Genomic DNA, 24,835 nt, shown 5'->3' with positions numbered 1-24,835 from the left:
AGAAACCCAGTATGAACTAAAGCATTGGTGGCTTCGGTTGGTGATTCATGCACTGGAATTTTAATGCAAGAGTATTCCTACAAACACGCTTTTAACAAGGCAGCAAACTAGGCTTAGGTGAAGAGAAAAAATATAATTGCTCCATTTTGAGCCATTAAAGCAGTTTTGCTCYTTACTTTACTTCCATCCTACTTTTATTTTACGGGAAGTGCAGAGCTAATAGGAGATGAATTTCAATTAGTCCCAATTACAGTTGTAACAGGTTCTATGCATTAGGTGGCTGGGTTTCATCAGTGAAGCCACAGTGGTAGCTGTGGGGCCAGTCCTTGCCCTGTTTCCGTGCTCCAGGCAGCAGAAAGCCCTCCCAGAGCCCTGTCACARCTATCAAGACTGAAAGAACAGTGTTTGTAAGAACCATTGACAGAAAAAGAAGCAGGATGAGGAGTAAGAGAAACTGAGATCAGTGGAGAAAGACCTCTCCAGCTGGGCACTCTGCACAGCAGCAGAGAATGTGATGGGAAGARCAAGGAAAGGGAACTGAAACCACAGCAGGGGGAAACAGGAAGGTGTCACAACTCTCCTTGACCACATCTCCTAAAGTCCCTCCAGATTGGCCTCATTGGGAGGCATGAATTAACCTTCTCTACACATAAAGACAGACCAGTGCCTGATGAAGAGATGCAGCTCCACRCTGCAGCCAAGGCCAGCAGCAATAATGAAGTTAAGATGAACACCCTATGACTTTAGTACTACTGGAGATGGGGCACTCCTGCCAAGACAGGTGAGGCACTGTGATCRTGCCATTTGCTGCAGAGCAACCAATCCTCCCAGTGCTGTGCATCCCAGCTGATGGCTGCTCCCGAGCAGATCCCTGCACAGGGGGACCAGARCACATTCCAGGACTGGGAACTCAGGGATTTACATGAAGGACTAGCAGCAGCAAACCGGGAAAACTAACAACCTCATCTGTTTATGCAAAGTCAGCTGCAGGTATCAGCTGGACACCAGCAGGACTGTGTGGGCAGGGGCTGGTACCAGCTGGAGGACAGGTGGAGCTGGACTGCTCCAGAGCCTTCACCATGTGCCCAAGGCCAGGAAGCTGTCTGAGAAAATGCTGCCATGTTTATGGATTCCTGTGCTGCTCACAGCAAGACCTGGAGGATGATAAAGGAATTTCCAGCATCTTGAGAACTTCTCTAAAGGATTGCCAAGCAGGAGTGAACCTTGCACCACGCCAAATCACTGCCAATTCTCATCACACTCTACAATCAAGGCAGGTAAAACACATCTTCAACAAATCCTCCTCTTGCACTGTGCCAACAGGAATTCCTCACAAAGACAGCTTGCCTGCTCTGAACTGGCCTAACTCAGAGCCAGCAAGAACTGACACTACATGCACTCACTGATTCTGTCTCTCTTTCTATGGTTCAAAGTTGAATCAGAAACCTGGACAGTCCCARATATTTTCCACAGTGCACACACACAGTGTGTGATGAACTAATGACATACAGAGCACATGCAACGAGGCTGAGGAAATACAGGRATGGTGCACATCTCCACAAATGTCTGATTTTAAGGGTTAAAAAGTACCAGGAGCTTGCAGTTCTATGTGAAAATCTGTAAACTGATGCAACTAAATACAATGCGGGCAGAGACTTCCTAATTTAGACTTGTTTTCTTTGTGTTATGCCACAAATCTAGATATTTTTCTATACAACAGAAAAACACATCCACTAATTAAATTATTATTTAATTGGCTAATTAATGACTCYGGACAGATTTACATTTGGGACTCATTTTGTTTTATATAATAACTGCAGATAATTAATCTATCTCAAACCTTTCTTTCCCAGCTAAATATGTTGGGTATCAAAAATGACAAAAAATTATAAATTAACCTGGAAAACAAAGCACAGCAGATGAAAGACTATGTTAGAATTAATCAGATGCCAATTATACCATGGAATAAAGGAAATAATAAGCCTAGAAAACATTTCTGTAACTGTGTGTGTGTGTTAACGAAGCCCYTTACCTTCGGAGCTGACAAGGTTTTCCTCCAGCCAGCATGCTGCCTCTAAGCAGTCCTGGGCATCGTTGAGAGTGAAGTGATTGGAAGGGACTTCCTCTGTGTATCTCTGTGGCCACTTAGTCATGACTTCAGTGATCTCTCCTTCTGTGGGAGCCAAGGCCTGGAGAAACGAATTGGTGAGTGGATATATGGCACAGCACTTGGAGATGCTAAAAGACAATGACACTCCCACTTTGGCTACCCAATGGCTGCTGCCCTGGCACATCGCAACCCTCTGTCACACTCAGCAGCAGCAAACACATCCACGGCCACAGGAACATGGATTCACACCGATCTGACTGTACACATGTGTGCATGTATTACCTATTTCCTGTGGGATGTGGGTGACCATTTCAAACAGCAGTGCCAGTACAAGTGGGGGCACATGGCAAACACCAGGGACTGCACAGCAAACAGCAGAAATGTCCCAACACCCAGCAGAGGGATATCAGCACCTCTCTGAATAACAGACCACTTCAAATGGCCCTTGGAAGTCTTTGTGAAGCCAGACTGCATCCACCTTTTGTCAGCAAAAATCAGGTCAACAACAGGTTTTGTCCCAGAGAAAGGGATCAAAACCTGCTTGATGGTTCAAATGCAAAGATTCACTAATACATTCACTGTGTAATRCTGCTTTACAATAACAAACTCAATCTGAGCTGTACAGAGCAAAAAGGCAATCTCATCTCTGACTTCCTCAGTACCACTGAGCACATCCTGAACCCTGTTCTCACTGCCAACCAGATCAGCTGAAATACTATTGGGTCATATAAAAACAAGCGTGACACCAAAAAAATCTTACTCAACGCGTAAATCTCTAAATCRTAACAGATAATGTTTTACTGAGCATTAACTTGGCAGCTTACTGAATAAGGGATAATTTATAAAAAGAATGTACTAGAGCTTTGTGTAATAAAACAGAAGCCACTAATTTCTTCTTATCCTTTKGTATAGTTTAAAAGTGAGAATAGATGAGATGATGGGATTTCCTTTAAAAGGTAGATAAAACCTGCCTTTTCTCTTGCTTTCTTTATCTTTCTTTGTCCTCCACTGTAGTTACTTGTTTAAAAATATTTTGCTAGTCAGAGTTACCTCCAAACACCTTATCCTAGGAGCACTTTTTCAGCCCACACTTCAGTTTTTGTTTCATCCCTGCTGAACAGTAGCCATGGGCTGCTGTTTAAGCATGGCTCTGCTCTGAGAAGGAATCTCAGACAATGCAGYATGCTGCACACATGCAGCCAGACACTGCTGTGGGACATGGGATAGCACTGCAAAACTGCAAACGTACTCACATCCATCTCCTGATTTTAAAGGCAAAATGCCTTGCATGCAACTCTACCTCAAACYACCCAGGTAAAGCAAAACCCTGCAGCAAGGGAGCTGTACCAAGCTGCCTGTTTGGTTACATGGCCTGAGAGCCTCATGGGGATACAAGAGGCAGAAGCCACTCTGCCCAGGGAGTCTGAGTAGGGCTGGAGCTCAGCTTGATTCCACTTCTTACATGCAGTAGTGGGTCTGCTTCAGTCTCACTGGAAACTCAGCTGTGTGCTACAATACCAAGCAACATTATGGATGTGYCTAGGCATGGTCATCACGTGAGGTGAGTAATTAATTTGATAAGGAATTCTCTCTGTTTCCAGAASTAGGTCAAATGGTGTTAGACCAGCTGGAGTTAAGTCTCCTGTGACTTAACTGGGGCCACATGTCAGTTGAGCCTGCTTCTTAGCAGGTTTAATGGTTATGGTGGCAAAAACACCAGCAGCTTTGCCTCATGCCCAACCCTGCACAGTAAACTGCTGGTGAAAAATTCTGTCCAACCCTCCTCTCTGGCTTCGGCAGCGGCACCGACACAGCCCAACCTGCAGCACTGAAGGGCTGCAAACTGCCGGGTGCTACCCGTGCTAAGGCTGCTCTGTTTAATCCTAGGAACACCACTGAYTGTAGAAAACCTGGGAATATTGTGCTGGTTTCCACTCTGCACACACCTCACCTGGTAGCTCTGTCCTGTGCACAGAACCAGGTAATCGTACGGCACTATGTCCTCCTTGGAAACAACGACGTATTTGGCAGTGCGGTTTATGCCAGTCATTTTACCAACCACAACATTAACCCAGGAACAAAGTGACATCTGTGCATAATCTTCATCATTAAAACAGTGGCTGTGAAGAAAGAATATCTGTAAGTGACATTTCAGCAGCTGACAGCAGGCATTAATTAGACATCTGGTGAGCTCGGCCCAGGCCCCCAGTGGTTCTGCCCGCTCCCTTGCTGTGAGTTTACAGCACTCTGTGGCAAAAGATCAGGCATTAGGAAATACTCAGTTACAAATTGACAACTTTCTGCAGAAACCAAACAATCCCTTCCAGCACTAGCCCTCACAACCACATAATTCAAGAACGAAGTCAGAAATATATGCTTTACTCTCTTTTCCTTTGCAGGCTGATGCAATGTGGAGGCTTTTGAAACTGTAAAGAAAATAACAGTTCAACTCTTTCTCCAAGACAAGACTTCCTTATTCAGCTTTTTCCCCACTGTCCTTCCTTTGCTATTCCACTTCACCATCATGGCTATGGTGAGATGCAAATGCATGGAATGCACTCTATCATTTTAGCATCCATGTTCCAAAGTATTAGTCCAAGAAGTTTAAAAGTAAGTGGAAAGCTAGAAAAATGGTTTTCAGAACTAGAAATAAAAGGCAGACATCTCAAATTTCCTACTGGTGACTCTTTTCAAAATTAACTTTTCCCCAATGCAAGAATGACAAATTCTGAAAACATATTAAACTAGTCCTGAGCTCCAGGGTGTTTAGGGTGTGCATGGAGCACATATCMGAAGCAACATGCTCTGGCAGTGTCAATTYGGTGCCAGTACCCTMAAGTCACGTGTTGACTTTAACAGTMTYGGAACAAGGTTTGCTTTTTTCACATTTCAGGGGTGCTACAGCCCATTCCAAGCAAAAAGCATTGGATATCCCTGTGAGTGAAAGAAGTATCAAAGATCTGAAAGCTGCTATTTAAAAAAGCCAATCTTAAAGCAAAATCCAAATGGAACAAAGTCTCTTTTAATGTCCCAGTAATGAAAATTACAATTCTATCCAAAGGTCTTTTAAGGCTCAGAGTGTGGCCCCACGAAGTATGTCCAACCAAGCAAATACCAGGACACTTATTATTCCTTTTGTGCTGTTTGCTTCATCGTCTTCTGCAAAGACAAAGATTCCTAGAGATAAAATAATTCCATACAAGTGGGTGACAGACACATCACTATAAAATGTGAGGCCGACCAGAGAGAACGTTCCCAGCTAAGGTCCATCATGATTCATGAACACTACTGASCCTGGCAATGGCTCATCATGGAAATGCACAGAAGGTTGCTGGCCACTGCACAAATCCAGCTGGGCTCAACTTTGTACCTCCCTGATACTGGAAACCTGCACCAGGCAAAGCCTATTCAATTAGGTTCTTTCAGCAGAACTGCACAAACCCATTTATAGCTTTGTAGAGCAATAAACCCATAGGATCTGTGAAAAAGAATGCAACAGGTYTAAAACAAGCAAAAAAGACAAATGGTTGGTGTCACAAGGATGTCTGGCTTGTGAGACCAGAGCAACATAGCAAAAATAAGGACTGTGAACATACTACGTGAAAGAAGCTGAGTCTCACCTTTGCCAGGACCTCAGGATGGGAATGGCCAATACAGAGACCCTGGGCTTCACCCAGGCAGTCAGCTCAAGTCACTGTAGAAAATACAGTCCACCTGCCAAACTAAACTCATGGCCATTAGCAGCCCAAGAACTCAACTTTCTATTGATACTTAGTGATGAAAAATATTCCACTTTCTCCCMTAGGCCTAGAAGTGATTAAACAGAAGGGGCTGGGGCCATGTTCCAGCATTTGATACTGTTCTGTGACACCAGCAGCTGCAGCAGAGAGTGTGGGCAGAGACCTGCATTGACAGCTGCTACTYTGCCATTAATACCAGGACACACATCCCAACACAAAGCTCCTGGTTCTATGTTAATTGTTGATAAAAAATTCCTAAAGCTGGCATTCAGGACAAATACAATTGCTTTCATGACCTGGGGAATTTTAAGACTGAGTTGCCTYAGGTTTTCTGAGGTGCTCTGTGTCCTCTGTACTCACAGACACCAGAGGCAAATAAATAAGGGAAGAAAACCACTGACAATTCTAAACTGTAATAATGCAGAAATCTATAAATAAATGGACATTAAGGACACAGGAAGGTTTTCAAAAGCACTTTTATAATTGAGGTACACAGCTCCCAGGAGACTAACACTCCAAAATCACAGGGATGCTTTCAGAAATCATACCCTGCAGAGTTCAATTTTCACTCTTAATCTGCTTTCAGATTTTAACAGCTAAATCTGGTGAGGCAGCTCTGAACTGCAACTTTCTGTCAGGAAGGATGCTTTGTTAGTAGAACTTTTCTAGAGTGAACTTAGGAAAAAGAGTAGATAGATTTATTTGAACATAAAATTCCTTCATTTGCTACATTTGCACTTGAACACACCCCTTTATACACTACAAAAATTAATACAGGCAACTACATATAAAAAAATTCCTTGTCAGGACAAAATTCCGAATGAAATCAGTGGGTTTTAAACAGGTTCCACTAGACCATTTTCATATCTTTGTAGAGATTTCATTTGTAAGGTTCAGCAAGCAGATTTGGAGCTGTTTTGTCATTTGAAAAGCCAGCCCTTTAGTGCATTGCTGCTCACTGAGGAAAAGATTTGGTAAAACACAATATGAAGGCTCCAAAGAGTCACATACCAAATCTAAATAACTTACACTAAGTGCATTCCCCAACTATTCAGAATAACTGTTCATTTTTAATTCAATGCTCCTCAATGTTCCAAACAATCATGTTCGAGTCCACAGTGATGATTTATTCCAAAATAAAAGCCAAAAATACTGTATTTAAATGAGAACTACATATTATGARTTTTAACGGGGTACAATTTTATCTGACTAGATGGAAGATACTATATTTATCAGCAAATAAGGAAGCCCATGAAATGTTTGACAATCCCTAGACAGGGCTCTTCCACCATTTTCCTTCAGCTGTGGAAAGCAGAGACCACTATCCTGGTATAACACTGTCTTGGATTGCTGTCTTGAAGTTACTGCACTATTCCCCTAATCATGAATCTGTCCAACTTCTCTTGCATRTGAGTGCATGCTGGATAGACAGACTGGAGTATTCTGGGGCTGTCTATGGATGAATCTAAAATTTAGGACGAGTTCACAAGAATTACAAAGTGTTATGTTTTCTGCAGGAGCTATGGAAATGTTTAGATGTGAAGACAAACCTGTTAATTAAAAATCTTCTATACTTGGAGCTCTGTGGGTCTTTTCCTGGAAGGCCATGAATGGAAATCAAGATCAGGTTGTTGAACTTCAGACCTGGCCTGGGGAAAGAAAAACAAACAGCCCCAGCTGAAAGAAATTCGGAAGGCATGTCAAAAGAACAGCATACCTCTGTTCCATGTTCAGGAGGATACAGAAAGCAATTCCTTTACACAGGAACAAAGTGTTCCACTTTGCTCAGATGCAGGTATCTCTGGATACAAAGAGAAGAACAATTTCCACTGCAGTTTCAGTAATGCTGGGGCAAGGAGGGGGACAAGACTGACAGTATGTTGAACTAAATGTGATCTGACATTTGAAAACAAATAAATATTACAAGTGATTAAGCCTTCTAATCTTCAAGGCTTTCTGTAAGTTAAGGATGGACTGATGCAAATGGTACAAAGGAATCASAATGTTTTTTATCAACCAATGTTAATTTGTTATTCATACATTTAAAAAATATATTCAAACAAAGTTAAAGGTCATACTTAAACCAAGGAATTTCAAGGTTATGGCTGCCCCTCTCAAAATGCATATTAATAGTTTAATTCTGGATTATGGATTATCTGTGGTAAATCTCCATGCATACTCAGGCCGAGCACAAAGTAATAAATAACCTTAATGTAACAGAGTGCATATATTTATACAGATTATGGGCCTGATTCTCATTTAAATTAAGGTCACTCTGCAGAGGTGGATGTAAATAGAACTTGCTCTTCATTTATTGCCACCTTATGCTGGTTGAGTGATACAAAATGGTCTTCATGTAAATGAGAGTGAGCCTGWTCCACAAAGCTGAATGTAGAGTGTAAAGAGTGATGCCATCTGCACACAGGGAGCGCCGCTCGTGGGATGCAAACAACAACTACAGTAACTTCACCCATTGACAGAGCACATTTCCTGGCATTTATTTACATTGGATTAATGACATAAACATSCTATACATCCTCCTATCCTACCACCCTGATAGCAAGGAGATTTCCTTTCAGTATGGACCTGAAGTCATCTGTACAYGCTGCATGGCCTCTTGGCAACAGGTGCTCAAATCCAGGGGCTACAATTACATTAAGTTTAAATACTGTTAATATTTAGGACGMAAACCTTGAGAGCCAACATCAGAAACATGTCAGAATCAAAGTTGTAGGCAACATTAGTGYGTCTCTTTTGCATGATTGCACTATGATGCACTTTATTGATCTGGTCACATACCATTTTCCTCTGCAGATGCTCTACCTCTATTGAGTCCACACACAGGCATCCAGGCCTTCCCCAGTCATATGGTATTTGTTCCCTTCTTCCCCACTGAGCGGGAGGCTTCAATCAGACCTTTCAGCCAGTACGATTTACTAACTAATGATTTACTTCTACCTCAGTGCTCCCATGGCATCCCCATATGCCCCAAACATTAATTCATGTTTCCCACTCATTCATCTCATAGSCATCAAAATGTTGATTAGCATCTCCTTGGATGAAATGAGATGAAACAAGTCATATCTTTGATTCCCATTTTACGCTGAGGAAAACCAAGGCACAAAGCATCCTGGCTGGACCCCCCCAAGGGCAGGCTGGTGCAGGGGCAGAGCTGCAGAGCCTCTGGGGCTGGTGCCTGTACTCCAAGTGCCTCTGGCTCTGCAGAGCKGCACAGCTCCTGGCACAGCTCCACGCAAAGAACGGCCCCATTTCCACACAAAGAGGAGAACTGCTGCTGCTGCTAAGTGTCAAAATTTGTTCAGTGTTTAAGCACAGGCTGGTGGCATTTGTGAAAATTATCAGAATCTTTAAATAAGTAAGAAACGTCTTATCTTGTGTTAAAAAAGCCTGGTTCTCAAAGTGTAGCTGGCATGAGTAACCCCGGGATTTAAAATACATTTACATACATACAGGCACTTAAAGACAAGCCTGAGCACTAGAGGGGAGCTGCAGCTCCTGCCGGGCACTGGCAGAGTCACCACGGGGGGACAGGTTGAGGATTTTGAGCTTTATTATTTCTAGGCTAACAAAAGGATCGCTTACTAACTACAGCTTTTGAATCTTACTGGTGCCTAAAAGCTYTTAACAGGAAAACAACCAAGGCCCTAGAAACAGGCAGTGGGTGTCAGGAGAGGGATTGATTYAGATRCTGCTAATAAATATAATAATGCCCRACATGAAACAGKGTAAARTGGAGGTTCCCATTTGGTAAAAAAGTCTTCAAGTTAAGAGTGTGAACCAGCACAACATTAAACAAGTGCACCTGCATTTTAGAAGCAAATAATTCCAGCAGGGATTCACGTTGCTGTGGATACAGAGGGAAGAACAGCTCAAAGATACTGGTAAAGCAGGGAGGGATTAGAGTATCTAGGGAAATAAGTAAAAGGTGTTGGGTTTCAGTGCACGGCTCTAGAGGACGGCTACAAAAAGAGTCTCAACACCCTTGTCCTCAAAATAAAATCGGGTTACCAATTCACTAGCTTAATCAAAAGGATGCACAAAAAAAGTTTTAGTACAGTTTTTACATATGTACTAGTGTTTGTCAATCTGTTATAATATTCCTTGCTCAATTTGCTGAATCTTTTGCCTGATGTCTTGCTAGCTTTTTCTCTTCCTTCTGTGTGTGGCATAATGATGGAGGCTTAGATGGTGGAAACTGCCTGAACAAATAATTTAATTAATTGCTTTYATTAAACCCCTCATTATCACAACAAGTCAATTCACTTTTGTTACAAAAAATAAAGTGCAGTGGTCTCCATGAACCCAAACATGTTAATTTATTTGAAATCTTTCATTTTTAAAATTATTTTTCCAGTCATCAATAAAAACAAAAATAAAAGAGTGACAGAAGATAACACTTTATCTGCCTCCTGAAATCGCTAACTATGTGCCCTGTTCTTGTGTGCACATAATATTTTTTTTAAATCTGATATTACACTCATCCAAAAGTAAATGACACTGGATCCTCAGCTTCACTGCAGCAAAGCCCTTAGAAAAATGGCAGCTTGAGATCATTCTGAAAATGGTAAAAACCAGTCAAATTTCAGCACTAAATACAGAAAAGTAAAAAGTGATAAAGTCTTGCATTAACAAAACTTTGAAATCAGAGAAATCTCTGTCCTGAAACAAAAAAGGAACATTAAGATTTTTGTTGGGAGGAAGGAGCCCAGAAGCAGAGATGATGATAAAAGAGTCCCAGCAGGCCATAACCGGGGTTCAAGGCACAGGAACTCAGCATGTCCAGGTATCYGTCTCACTGCACAAGGCAAATATAGAAAGTTCTCCTTTTCCATGTAAATAGAACAATTTATCCAAAGTAGGATTTTTTTAAAGGACACAGCAATCAGGATGTGATTTGAAGAAGAGMCTTCTCCAAAAGGAAAAGATATTCTAACAGTTTTCCCAGCTCCACAGAAAACTCCAAATAGGAGTGCCTAGCTTAACAAAGGTGCTCATATGAGTAACTAGAAAGAAACACCACCCATTCATGTTGTCACTCCAGGAAAAATATAYTAGCACTACAGACTTGCTTGGAGCCCCTTTCCAAGCAATGTGTTCCCATGTTGTCTCTCCACTGAATTCCTTTGTTAGCCCCAGCCTTTTCCCTTCTCTCTGCGGCCTCTGCCTCYGGGGGCAGCTACACCTGGCTTCAGGAGCACCAGAAGGGTTTGTTGTTTGTATCAACACCTACCAAAATTGCCTCTTCTTCAGAACCTTCTCTAACGGCATCAATTACAGCCCCCAGAGCAGGWTTCCAGATTCACTGCTGACCAACAGATGCCCATCTACAAGTTATCCCTCTTCAATTACCAGTAAACAAAGATTAGCCAGTTTTCCCTTGGATCAACCTTAGAAAAAGTGTTAAATTGTGAATGAATTTGCTCAACAAAAGAAGTGACAACAACACAATGTTTACAGGACACTTGTCAATGCAAGGGTCGAGGAGGAGCTTTCCACACAACCTGGCCCATGACAACTCTTSCTCTCTAAGCAAAATATTTCATCATGCCACAGTTGCTTTCTCCTGATATTAAAACAACATGGTCCCTTCAAAAACTTCTCTTTTGATGCAACAGTACTTTGCATTTTTTCTTTTCAGAAACTTCCTGCCAGGTTTATTGGTGATTTTATCCGATGCTGTCATCCAAAGAACAGCAGTCTCTAAGCCCAGGCCATGAAAGCCACCACTATCACCCCTTTTGACATCTTTACAAGAGTCCATTAAAGAGATAAAGAACATTTCCTTCACTCTTTGACTAACACCCTTCATGAATGCTGGGAGTGCTACTCCCTCTACCATTGGCAGCTGGGTCTCTCACCAAAATTTGAACTTGATGGTTCACTACTCAGTAACAATTACATCAGTAAGTTATTAACATTATTCTCATAATCCAAACACAGTCCTGTACCAGCTACTAGAAAGAAAATTAACTCTATCCCAGGCAAACACAGGTCCAATCCTGTCTCAGAAGCTGTTCCTCTCCAGTTAAATTTGGATTCTCTTGCTAGGTTATAGAAACTAGTCCTCTCATGCTTCCCCCTTCAAGTGATTAATGCTAGATTTCYTTCTGTGTGGTTATTTTATTGTGGTTATATTTCTCACCTTTCATCCTCTGTGCTGATCCTTTTCCTAGACAATATAATTAAACACACCAGCAACTCTGACTCTGCTGCCTTCCAATTCCTTTGCTAATTCCTCCTTTGTTAGGTGGTTTTATATCACTCTAAAATCTTTCTCTCTGAACGTTACCATACATGTCTTTTTCCAGTTTYTTCTTCTGAACTCCCATCCATCTTATAACTAATTTCTCTAAAACACCTCAGCCCCCTCCTGYGGCTGTCACTGCTTTTGTCCCTTCCAGTCACCTCTCACTTCCCAGCAACCGGTTTTGCTTACAAAAACTAGAGCATCCACTCAAGATCTGGGGCATTTTCAGGATATAGCTTGCTAAAACCAACATGGTAAAGTCCTTATGGTATGAATTGCTCTGTAACAGGGACAAGAAATCTAAAGAGCTCTTTTCCTTGGCCCACTCAAAACACATGGCTAAATCAGACCCATCCAYAGGCTTTCACAGCTACAGAGTTCAYAAGGGCAGACCTACCATCCCAAATGTAAGTTAGCTTTAAGTCTGACCTAATCAAAATACCATCCAACCACTGCTTCAGTGAGAACACTTCCTTCCTAAAATTTCAATTTTCATTCCACAGGTGTTCCAGCATTTATTTTGTTCAAAATGGGCAATTATTTTTCTAGACAGAAAATGAGGGATATCTGATGATGGCRTTGGTAGTTACAGTCTCCTTGCTGTTTAATCACTTGGCAGATTCCAAACCACAGTTGAGAGACATCAACATCATTTTCCACAAATAAAAGTACCATAAATTGGGCAGTAAAATTAAAGCATAGTTGAAACTTCACCACTTTGCCTGCTGCTGTTTGAGTGCTTCACTGAATAACACACAGTACAGATTCCAGCTTGCTAATAGGACATTTTTAATATTATTGGCCAATTATCCATGTTAAAACTAAGGTGGTAGGGGTTTTATGGCTGTCTCCTCTACCAAACTCCAATTTTCCAAACTATTGCAGAGGAGATAAGTATTCTAACTCCATTATGTAGCCTGGTGCAAATCTGGCAATGCTGCCTTCAGAGTGTATACCCTAGAAAGGCTCCCAGATGCCACCAGACAGACAGCCCKTGAACCTGAAAGGCTTGAGGTTTACCCACATATACTCCTCCYGCCAGCAGAAGCACACAGGACTCAAAGTTGCATGTCCTGATGCACCGCCCTAGTGCCAGGTCTTCCCAAAAAAGCTGACAGCCCAGGAAGGACAGGGACACAGCTGGCAGAGGAGGCAGCTGGGCCAAAACTCTGGATCCCAAACATCCATCCTTTCAATTAGTGACCTCCRCTTGTCAGTATCCTCACTCTGCCCCTCAGAGTACACCCACATACATGAACAGGAATCAAATCCACACTAATCTCTAGTGGGAAGGATCACAGCTTAAGCAGACAAGTCACTTTTTCTCCACTGTAGCAGCCTGCAAAGTCTGCTGTGCTTTCAATCCAACCCACAGGCAGCCTGGACACTGCTCTGGAGGGCTCAGTGCTACACTACCTCCACAGCTCTGGGAATAAACTACAAACAAAACTAAATATGAACAGAAGAGAAAGTGGTTATACCTCCTTCATGGTTTGASCAGAGAGCTGGAGAACCTCGGTGTAGTGTTTGCACTTGAAATGCTCGTTATTTGCTCTGAGCTGTGTCGATCAGAGGTACCAGGTTACCAGGCTCACAGCTATGGATGTCCCACTGAGTCACCAGGAGGGGATGATGGATGCAGCCCAGCATTCTATAAAARCGTTTGTGACTCATTCCAATTTTGAACAGGCTTTTTATGAGAAAACTACTATTTCCAAGATCAGTTTTAACACTCACCAAGAAGTTAGGAGTACTCAAATATAAATAGTAACCAAGAAAATCTACAAATACAAATTTCATGTGTGAAAGAACAGTCTGGGATCAGACAAGTGCTTGCATATGTTTAAAGGGCAAGYACTTCAAGTTGAAATAATCTTATTTAAAACTGCAGACGGTCTCAAAAGCAAGACCATAACTATAAAATAAGTTGGTATTAGCGCTAACTGAGTCTCATTTTCTGACAGAGGCTGTTAGAAAGGCTGATCCTGACCCACATCCTCTCCCCTTGTTTGTGTCTGGTATCAGTCACTGCCAGCATTCATTGTGACGCCGACTGCGYAACAAGGTCAGCTTTGACCCATCTGATTTATCTCTGTCACAATTTGAGCTCTGCTCACCAGAAGCGATGGAAGACAACAATGTCTGAGGGATGTAGGCTCGGTGACACTGAGCACATGGCCTGGGCTTGCCTTGGTATGAAGGAAAGGCAGAGGGAAGCACACGTGTGTCRGCTCATGTGGCAAAGACAGATAGGACAAAACAATGGGCATCACTAACCCATTCATTACGTGTTAGCTCTGTGATCAGCAAGTAAGCACTAACTATTTAATTAGTCAACTAATTAGTGACAGGCAACATGGAAGGCTTCAGATGTTCCCAGACAAATGCAAAGATAAAAAGCCTAATTAACCAGCAAGCATTATGCTAACTACTGCCAAACAGGCCAGATGTGCAGGATATTGTGCACCCCGGTGCTGCCAGATAACGGGCTCTGTCAGGARCCCTGTTCGAACCCTGCCACTTCGGAGCTGATTCTGGGTACCCTGAACTCCCAGGGAGAGATGCCATTCTGCAGTGAAAAACTCAGATTTACTGTGCTGGATTCCAATTCTACGTCGGGAGAGAAGTCCAGGGCTTTGACAAAAATGTACTTTAATCCATCTGGTTTTTAAATGCAATATTTATTTCAATGCACCCACATGGAGAGGGAAATAAATTTCACAACAATTTCCTATGAAATAATGTGATTTTAGGCAACATTCATTTATGGCTTTCTCATTTAGCATGTTATGCACATTCCAACATCCTCAGAAAATAAGTCAGTTTACAACAGGGGTTGGATTAAGGAGGTTTTCAAAATCACAGATTAAAACAGTTTTCCCTATAGCTGGGAAACAACAGTGCTTTCCACAGCTATACGCAAAGAGCCAATGGGTTCTCTGTACTGGAACCAGTGACAAAATACTGCTGGGAGCAAGCTCCATGCTCCTTAAGCCAAACTTCCATCCCTGCTGCCTGCGTTTGCATGCTGCTCCAGGAGCCAGCCCCCAGGATAAACTGGAAACACTGGGGTTTGTAATCCTGTACCCTTCTGGCATAACCATGCTACCCTGCCCATCTCTTAGAAACTAGCAAAGAATAAAAATCCAAACATCCCAAACAAACAAATCAAAAAGCACCCACTGTCACAGCTGTCCCCCAGAGCCGCTGTCACACCAACAGCTGGCCAGGCACCAGGCTCTGTCCCTGCAACTGCAGCTCTGCAGCCTCCATCAGTCACCTGGCTCTCCAGTAAAAAAAAAAAAAAAAATCCCTGTGCATCCTCACGAAAGGCAGCACTACAACTAAAAACACATACTTGCACATGATTGTGTTCTGAGAAAAAAAAAATCAGCAGGAGATCATTACTTGCATGGTGAAACCTGAATAACGGTATGACCTAGCACTGGATGGAGCACAAGGATGGGATTCTCCAGGACTCGGAGCTACCCCCACTCACAGGTCATTCCACACACTTTTTGGCAACACTACCAGTGTCCCATGAATCAGGCACTCTAGTAGATRTTCCAGTGCTCTGTCCTCTGAGACTGCCTGATTCCAGAGACTCCAGCAACATGTCCCACAGTGAATGCAGGCAGCAGCAGCTTGTGAGGTCCCCATCAGTTCCCTGCACACATCGCCCAAGCAGCATGGAAAAGTCTAAAGCTCATTTGGGGTTTGGTGGGTGAGCATTGGTGCCATGGCTGCTCTGGGGCACTGCTCCAGGAGCAGTGTCCCTCAGGATGTGCTGCCTACAGCACAGCAGGAGTGGGAGGCACCCAGCCACGGGGGAGTAGAGCTCATTCTCAGGGTCATTTCTCTGCTTAATGAAAACTGTATTTCTTCAGTCTCAAAGAAGTTGAAAACACTTGCAAGACTGAGTTCTAATAATTGCCACATCAGTAAGTGAATTACATTTGTGTGTTTCCATGGTGACTGATAATGTAAAATAATTAAGTATGAAGAATAACGATGAGAAAATTACTTCCTCTTTTTAAGGATTAGGGCTCACAAATTGATTCAATCCAGCTATTTTTGGAGCAGGTAACCTTTGCAGGGAATATTAGRAAATTATGAGTAAATTAAACCAAATTGTTTTAAAAGGCCTTCACATTGATCAGGAGGCTAYTTGCTGCTGATGTGAAAATTAAAAACTAATTTTTCCCAAATTTATACCTCTATTAATATAAATTCTGTGAMACTGCGCTAAGAGCTGCCTGCTGGCACTGTGGTTCTCCAAGCAGCACCCTGCTTGAGGCTGGGTGCCAAGACAAGCTMAAGGAGCTTGTCCTGCAGCAACAATGCCCGAGTTTGGTTGAAACTCAAGCCCTGGCTGCAAAGCCTTGGCCGAAGGAGCTCTGAGGGCAACACCTGCAAAGGCCTGTTCATTACAGATAGACTCAGCTGACACACTTGGAGCACAAAACCACTTTGGCTTCCCCACAGTGTTCTATAACAAGAGCAGCAACAGACACCACAGTGTGAGTAACAAGTAAGGGGTTAAAAGCTCTAAAGTGCATGTTTAACTGAATTTGGGGTGGAACTGAAAACCTAAAAGGTGCTGAGAACACGATGATGAGAGGAAACTATTTACCTTGAGATATGCTTTACAGGAAGTCAAGAACTAAGAGAAGGGCAAGAAATTTTTCTCTGGGCTGCTCCAGCAATACAACACCTATAAAGCACTTCAACTTATTCTTCCCTTGATGTATTGAAAATATAATTTGTGATGTTATCAATGGATGTTGTAGAAATACAAACTCCTGGCTTAATTGAAAAAAGGCAGAATTTTCCGTTCTCTGTCTCCCATAAAATCACCAGACTCTTTAAGTTCTTGCTGCATTTTGATGTTAGAATCATGTTCAGAATTCAATTTTATATTCATTTCTGCAAGTCTTTCATGATATTTCAAGTATGTGTGATTAAACTGCAGAAAACACCARCTGCATCAAAGGAACTGCATTCTCACAGTCTGACACCCCAGTAAGCCCCTGAAATTGTTGTGGAGGTGGTACAAGAGTGAAACACCAGAGAGAGCACCCTGTCCTGCCTTTGGGAAGGCTGTTACACAGCAGAACTCACCCACAGGTCACCCTGCCTTAGATTTAGGGAAGAGGGRATTCAGACAGATTTGGGACCCTGCTGGGCACAACTGGTTTTAATGGTCAATACTGCCCAGGAGCACATGCCAGGGGCCATTGACTTCACCTCCCCGCATGAGATGGTGATTTAAGAACAAAGGTCAAAGGGACTTCAAGTGTTTTCAATTCTCATTTTCAGYGTGCCTTCACCTTAAGGATCCATGTGCAACTGGGAGTTGCTTGGAATCCTGTGAGTCCCAAGGCATCCAGGATGCCACACCATCCCTACATCCATAGGTGCTCASACCTTTAACATTCAGTATTGAGACAGACTCAAGGCACACTTTAATGTAAAAACAACCCTCTTCACACGAAAGGGAACGCATCCTTTTCAGTAAAGAAAATAAAATTAAAAACTCACCAAAAAACCAATGTTTCCAGAAAAGAGATTCCAACATCAGATGCACCAACCACCACAATYCTAGTGTTGATACACACTTTAGATTCCAGCACCAGCTTCCGATTTGTGTGATTCAAAGAATAATTCAGCTGTAAAAAATTGTAAGACAAAGAAATGCATTTAAAAAATAGTCAAAGCCTGCTAGGAATCATTAAGATCTCAGTGATGCATTATCTTGCATTCACACAAAACTTCTTACGGCYCACTGACATGACTAATACCATTTTTCTGTGCACAGCATCAGATAAGTGGTACTAAAATACACAGAATATGTGCATATTTAATAGGTCACAGAAAATTACAAGAACTGAAATGTCTGGCTTCTCCTCATCAAGATTCTCTGGAATCCTTGCAGGAGAGGACAAAACACTGACTCTGCTATCACTCTGCCATTTAACAAACACTTAAACATTGTGCATATACATACGGCTAAAACCATTTTTATACCTTCTAGAGCAATTTTTGCTCTTGAAGGTTTATTTATGGAAATGTTTCTCCTTGTAAATTAATGAGGAACTTATATTTTGAGTGTCTTTGTGTGTTTAATTGAAAATTCCCTTTCCAAAATTATCCTTGCCTTTTCTTAAATACATYTTTTTTTCCACCCTGACTATATTCAGCTTTCAAATATCTGATGAAAGACCGGGAAATACTTTCCATCTCGCAGTACAACACACTTTGCATTTTCCCTATTGCTYTAGGTTGTCTACATTCCCATTTCACAGAACGCATAACTGCAGGTTCATAAATGCACTGGGAAGACCAATACAAAATGGAATAACTTTTGTTATTTGTCAGACACTTCTCCTATAAATTCCTGCTGYGGCACTTAGGCAGAAAGCAAGCCAAGGCCTCAAACAGGTTTTCCWCTACTACAAATAGGAGACAACACTAATAAAATTAAGTCCTCTAAATTCCTCCCATAAAAGTACAGTAGAAATATATCCTCTATATATCAGCTGACAGAGTAASTCATTAGATTAAGARTAAGTACTTTGTTTTAAAGCTGTGGTAATTACATGTGCCTYCTCAATAAGTACATGGCACATTGAGATCCCCAAGAGATCTTTTATGCCATGTCTTTGCTCTGGTGGAGCTCCACAGCTGAGGTTTCAGCACAGCCCCACCACACTGTAGAACTCACTAGAGTGCTGTCCTGTCCCTTAAGGAAGCATTATGGATCAATTCCCTGCCAAATGGCATGAACGTATAGCAAGTCATTTAGAATGTGGCAAAATTAAATGTCACCTTTGGTCAGGCAGCATTATTTTTTACTGCCAGATAAATGTACTTTGAGTTGCAGTTCACCAAAGAGCAACGATGACATCCAGTGGTGAGCCACATTCATCTCAGGGACTGGACTGCCCTGGGAAAATTCCAGAAGATATCTCAAAAAGTATGCCAGCCCAGGGTGGCTGCTTAACAGARGTCAGCTGTGTGGCAGCCAGCACATGCCCACAGTGAAGAATATCTGGGCAAGGGACAGAACCACCCTGCTGCTTCAAAYCAGGATTTTAGAGGACATAGGCTAGTCCCTATCATGAACCTCCACAAACCCATWCAAAGCCAGTGCTTTCAAACATGGCTGAACACTTCTTACAGAAGAAACTGCCAACAAAAAGGATTTTCATCATAAATTAAACTGTCTGTAACACTTCCATATTTCAAAAACTAAAAAAGCCCTTTGTATTTCACTGAAAATATACACCTTTRGAAGAGATTTTAGGAAACAAGAACCAGTGCCAAGTGTTACAGACATCTCCCACAGCTCAAAATCAAACTCTGTTTTTTATAACACACTAAATGGTTATCTACCAGCTACAGGAGTTGCTCCTCTGCCAACACTGACACACATGGAGCTCTCCCCATCCCATAATCAAGCATGGAGGACACTATGTCCTCACCCCAGCATTCACATTCCTGGGACTGGCAGACAGGAATTCTGACAGGCTGGGTTTTGCTGCACACACTGACTTGCAACTTTATAAAAAAACAATGTCTTCTAGAGGAAAAATGATTAAGTGATGTTTGTGTTGAAATGTGGCTCTTAATAAATTAATCAAATGGTAAAAAAACATGGAAAGAAACTATTTGTAATGTACTTAATCAACAAAAATAGGCAGGAATGCCAGAAGCAGACAGCACAAACACAAAAGGCCTCACAGCAATGCCAAGCTCAAACATCTCCTTTTACTGCTGTCCTGGTGGTTTATTTTAATGCACWCCAGCAATGAAAGCAGGAATACAATCTCTCTGGGAAGAGTTGTGTCTAATTTATGAAATGGCTTCTGTATCAGTGACACAAAGGCAGCCTATGAGCAGAACATAACCTATTTTGTTCCCCACACAATGGCCCCAACACCAACAGCTGTCATGCTCCAGAAATCACCTTTCTACAGCTAAGTACACTAAACAGCCCCAGGGAGTAAGGAATTAGGTGGATTGGTCCCATAATACCACCTATTTTAACAAAATGTCAGGATAAATGGCTACATGTGYTCCCCAGAGGGGTAATCAGACATCATAATTGATAGGTCAATAGCAAACTAACATGTTTATTTTGTACCCAATCTACTAAATAAACCAGCAATCATTAACTAATGCAAGGCAAAAAGCATTAATTGCCATTGGTAGAAAAGGCATACGTAGGCCCAGAAAAGAGGATTGTCTTTGGTTATCAAATGATTATTTGGGATGYTGGCATCCCTGCCCCCCTTCCATTCTGCTCCCATCTGGGGGCAGAGAGACAGTRGAGCTGGCAGTGGTGGCCCTTTGGCATCAAATCATGGGACTATTCCTGCACATGGACAGTCAGTGCCATCACTCAGAGGCTTCAAACCGGACTGCATTAAAATGCTGATGCAGTCCCCAGACACTGAAAACACACACCCTGCATGTGAAACATGGCTTTCACTTATGATCCCATGGCACAACATGGGCCAGAACAGGATTTATTTATGGCATCCAGAAATGACACATCCTTCTACCCCAAGCAACCAATGGGAAAAGAGACATGAAATACTGATTAGGTTTCAGCAAACACATTATTTCCTTTGCAGTTTCCAACCACACAGAGCTTCATGATCAGATCTCCTGTCTGGTTCGCACATGCCTTGGGAATGGATCCATGGTACATTTACTCACTACTTTACATTACATATTGATGGTAYAAACTCACATCCAGAATATTTTGTAGCTCCTTTCAGCTCTGTTTTTAAACACTGGACCCTGGGCTAGCTGCAGGTTTTCTGCGTACATTTATTATAATTGTTCTGCAATCGGTCAGGGTTTATAGCAAACATTAGTTTCAKTCTAACAAAAAAACACAGAAATTGAACACCAAAAAATGTCACAGTGGTGCCTCAGAGCTGCTGCACCCCTCTCAGATTCCTCATGCAATGCCTCCCTAATGGTGCAGAATCCATAGCATCACAGAATCCTTTAGGTTGGAAAAGACCTCCAAGGCCATCAAGTCTGACCACTAAATTTAGGCTTGACTTTATTGRGACTTTACATCTGCCTGCAATGCTTTTGTTTTAATTAAACATTTGTTACTGAGAAAACCCAGCAACAGTTACTGCTCCAGAGGATCCACAAGATTTGAACTGTTACTGTAAAAACCTCTGGGAGTGAAAACAATTAACAAATCTGTTACTAGAGTACTGCCGAGCTCAGCAACAGTGGCAGGCAAACAAGAAGGTGAGCAAACAGAGCTCTTTTAATTACAAGCTCCATTTGAACCACAAGTTAAAAAAAGAAACATTGATGTTTACCAAGGTGATATGAACAAAACTGATTGGAAAATGCATGCTTTTTCAGCCTACATTAGGAATTGTTTTCTAAATACTAGCTACATTCCAAAAAGCCTCATTAGAAATCTCTGCAAACATGTTTTCAAAAGCTGTTTCCAAGCATTCACAGATTTATATAAACACCAGAAACAGAGGGAAAAGAAAAYAGAAAAAGAAACAGTGATGAAGAGTGCAGCCTTAATTGTTTTGTCTTTGTCAAAGAGCTCTTCTTTGGAAACTGTGGCTTGGACAGATAATACCTTGCCTTTACAGAAGATTTTCATCCACSGATCCTCAAGGCCTTTATGAATGAAGTCAGTATTATTACACCTATATGGTTAAATGCTGATCCTCRGCTTTTGGAAAAAGACATCTCTATATTTATAACCAAATGTATGCCATTCCCTATGAATGTATGAAACCAGGGATTTCCTGYGTAACTCCAACCAGCAGCAGAGGASAGCAGAGCATGGACACATCTATTTAATTTCCTCACAGAACCACTGTTACCATGGTAAAAAGCTGCTCTTTTTCCCTTTGAGCACTGACATTTGGATCCTCAGCCCAGAGACGGCTGGGCAGTTCACACTCATGTAAGGACCTTATGATTGCTCGCTGCTCWGCTCCAAAGGCCACAGAAATGAACTCAGAATGGTGCCACTTTCAGAGAGCTCAGTTCTCCCYCATCCTTCCAGGAAGAAAGGGAAGGACAGGAAGGCACAGGAACTCAATCAAAACATTCAAGCTGGCAAGGGGGTAAAGCACATGGCTGGCTCTAGTCCCCTGACAGCAGTCATTGCTTCCCAGGTCATCTGTCTATGGCATATTTCTATCCCACAAGCTATTCCTAAAGCAAAATGAAAGCAAGTAGCAAATACAAACTTGGGTTTGGGCTCAAGACTGACCCCATAATCTCCACATCCCTCTGAGACAGGAACATGCCTGGCAGTTGCTGGGGAAAGAAGCCCTAAGGGAAGCCCTGGACTGTGCACAGGAACAGCAGCCAAGGGGCAGTTTGTACTGGTCTCGGGGAGCCCAGAGCCAGCCTGCAGAAGCAGCTGCCCACACTCACACATCCMCCAGTGACAGGAGTGGAGCCAGAGCTGAGAGAAGGCAGAGGCACCTCACAATGCCTGAGTACAGACTCAGGACAACAGAGGCAGCTATTTTCAATATACTGAAATAATTGAAAAACATAGGAGAGGTATAAAGTTAAAAGCTCGAAAAAAAACCTTAAAAAATCATAACATTTCATACTGAAAATAATGAATGTGTGGTAACAAATATATTTGATGTACAAATGTACAAACACATTTGGTACAGGGATATGAGGGGAGATTGATTTGTAGGGTCAGAGAGTCACGTTTTAGTGAAAGCAGCCATAGTTCTCCATTATATAATAGTGAACATTACCTTTCTGTGGCAAAAGTATCTGTGTCCTCCTTACAAGCTGGAATTATCAAAGTCAATCTAACAAATGGTTCTGAAAAACCTTTAAGCCAAGTCTGACCTGTTTGTAAGCACAAGTGCCTATTTCAGTTTACTGCAAATGTCATTAACACCTGTACAGCATTGACACCATGCTTTCAAAACAAAGATAGGTCATCTTACTTTTAATTTCACACATGCACATAAGTGGTAAACATTCCTGTTAATGATGCCATCTGGTGCCTCCCATAATGGTGTGACACTCAGCCTTCCAAACAAAATGTAATGGCAGCATCACACAATCCCCACAGACATTTACAGTGAGGAAATTTGTTCAGTCTCACTTCAGAATGCCTGTTTGTGTGCCTACTGATGCTATAAAATCATCACCTTCACCAGCCAAGGGGAMGAACAATAAATAATGGATTTTCATCAATGTACATACTACAAAAGCATTAAAAATTCATTACTCAAGCATACAAGCATCTTAAGCAACAGTTACAGCTTTAAAAATTAATACTACTCCCCTGGTTAAGTGAAAACTATCCACACCAAGCCTTTGTTTGTAATCCCAGCAACCACACACAAATTACAACAYGAAGGAACTCTGCTGTTTTAACTTTGATACATGAGCCTTGATATCTAAAACGCAGGGAATTCTCTTGCCCACCCTCCCTAGACTCTCAGCTATATTTATTCTTTGTTGTCTTAGTAGAGGCCTAATGATTAAAAAAAATCCAAATCCTCAAAAACTTTCCATATTTTTGCCATATTCAATGCATTCCAGTCCTTCAACTGCACACAGTTGAAACAGAACTGAAATTGYCAGAACAAAGCCCCCAATCACTCCAACAATTCTATGCTCTATCAAGCCAGCACACACTTTGCTTGCTCCAAGGCAGACAATGAGAGCATAAAATAGCTGTGACTGCTTTTCCTGAAATACTCCAAGCACTGCTATTCCAGAAGCACCTCCAAGAAGGGAGCTGGCTATTCCTATGGTCATGCCTGCGGACCAGGATGGGGAATGGCCAGTGCCTAGGATGGGCACACACTCAAAGAGATTCTGGAGCTTCACAGTACTTGATCCTGGCACTCTCTACCTTCTTGACATTTCTCTTTGGAGACATAAGGTGACAAATCTTGTCTCACTCTCAGCTGCAGTTAGAAACAAAGAGCTTTRCTTGTTCAGAACAGATTGTTCTGTGGTAGCATCTGTGGACATTCTTTCCCCATGTYTTACAAACTGATTCTAAGTTCTTGTTTTCATTACCTTTATTACAACTAAGCWAAAATTTTCAAGCTATACACTATGGACTGGCTGGGACTTGACAGAAAGGTGTTGTTAACAGTCAGTCTGTCAGTTCTGAGTCCTTTCTGCTTCTCTGCATGCCCAAGTCAAGATAAGGGCATGTGCTCAGTCTGGGCACTATGAAAGGTTCAGGCAAYTGGTAATGAACTGGCCTAAACACCAGAAAGTAGAAGCCACAGAGAGTGAAGCTCCCCAGGAGTTTGCTGGAGGGGACATCAGCATCTCGGGGTGAGTTTTCTATACAGCACTCATATAGATTAGTTTCATTTCCTTTTTTAAACAAGCTTCTCTCACAAGGGAAAGTTTGTCAAGTTCAAGAATGTTTGAGATTTTTTTCTGGTTTTATCTGATTATTAATTTCTCCTTTTCTTTTAAGAAAATGTGGTGAATACATACTGTTTTGAAGTCCTGCAACTTTATAATGGACATGAAAAGGTCACAGAACACAGAATCATCCAGAATGGCTCTTACATTCATAATTCGAGTACGTAAGTGTGAACATACACTGCAATGGAACAAATTCTAAGATGAATCTTAAAGCAAGGATATATTTCACTCATGTTCTTGTTTTAATTACTATTTTAAACTACTCTCAGGCCATTTATT

General features: G+C 42.0%; 1 protein-coding gene across 3 annotated transcripts in view; it reads right to left on the bottom strand.

Moving 5' to 3' along the window:
* Nucleotides 1-24,835, bottom strand: part of CFAP61 (cilia and flagella associated protein 61) — an 86,754-nt gene that overhangs the window by 30,606 nt on the left and 31,313 nt on the right. For all 3 annotated transcript variants that reach the window (XM_057381704.1, XM_057381686.1, XM_057381696.1), the window contains 4 exons: nucleotides 17,660-17,787; nucleotides 7,401-7,499; nucleotides 4,062-4,230; nucleotides 2,033-2,189 (listed from right to left, as the gene is read on the bottom strand). In XM_057381704.1, coding sequence (XP_057237687.1) covers nucleotides 2,033-2,189; nucleotides 4,062-4,230; nucleotides 7,401-7,499; nucleotides 17,660-17,787 — 553 coding nt within the window. The remainder of the gene's footprint in view (nucleotides 1-2,032; nucleotides 2,190-4,061; nucleotides 4,231-7,400; nucleotides 7,500-17,659; nucleotides 17,788-24,835) is intronic.

Source organism: Malurus melanocephalus, unplaced genomic scaffold (genome assembly GCF_030028575.1).
Source record: "Malurus melanocephalus ecotype Western Australia unplaced genomic scaffold, MMel_1.1 scaffold_13, whole genome shotgun sequence".
In the NCBI taxonomy this organism is placed as follows: domain Eukaryota; kingdom Metazoa; phylum Chordata; class Aves; order Passeriformes; family Maluridae; genus Malurus; species Malurus melanocephalus.
This window is presented reverse-complemented; position numbering and strand designations above follow the sequence as displayed.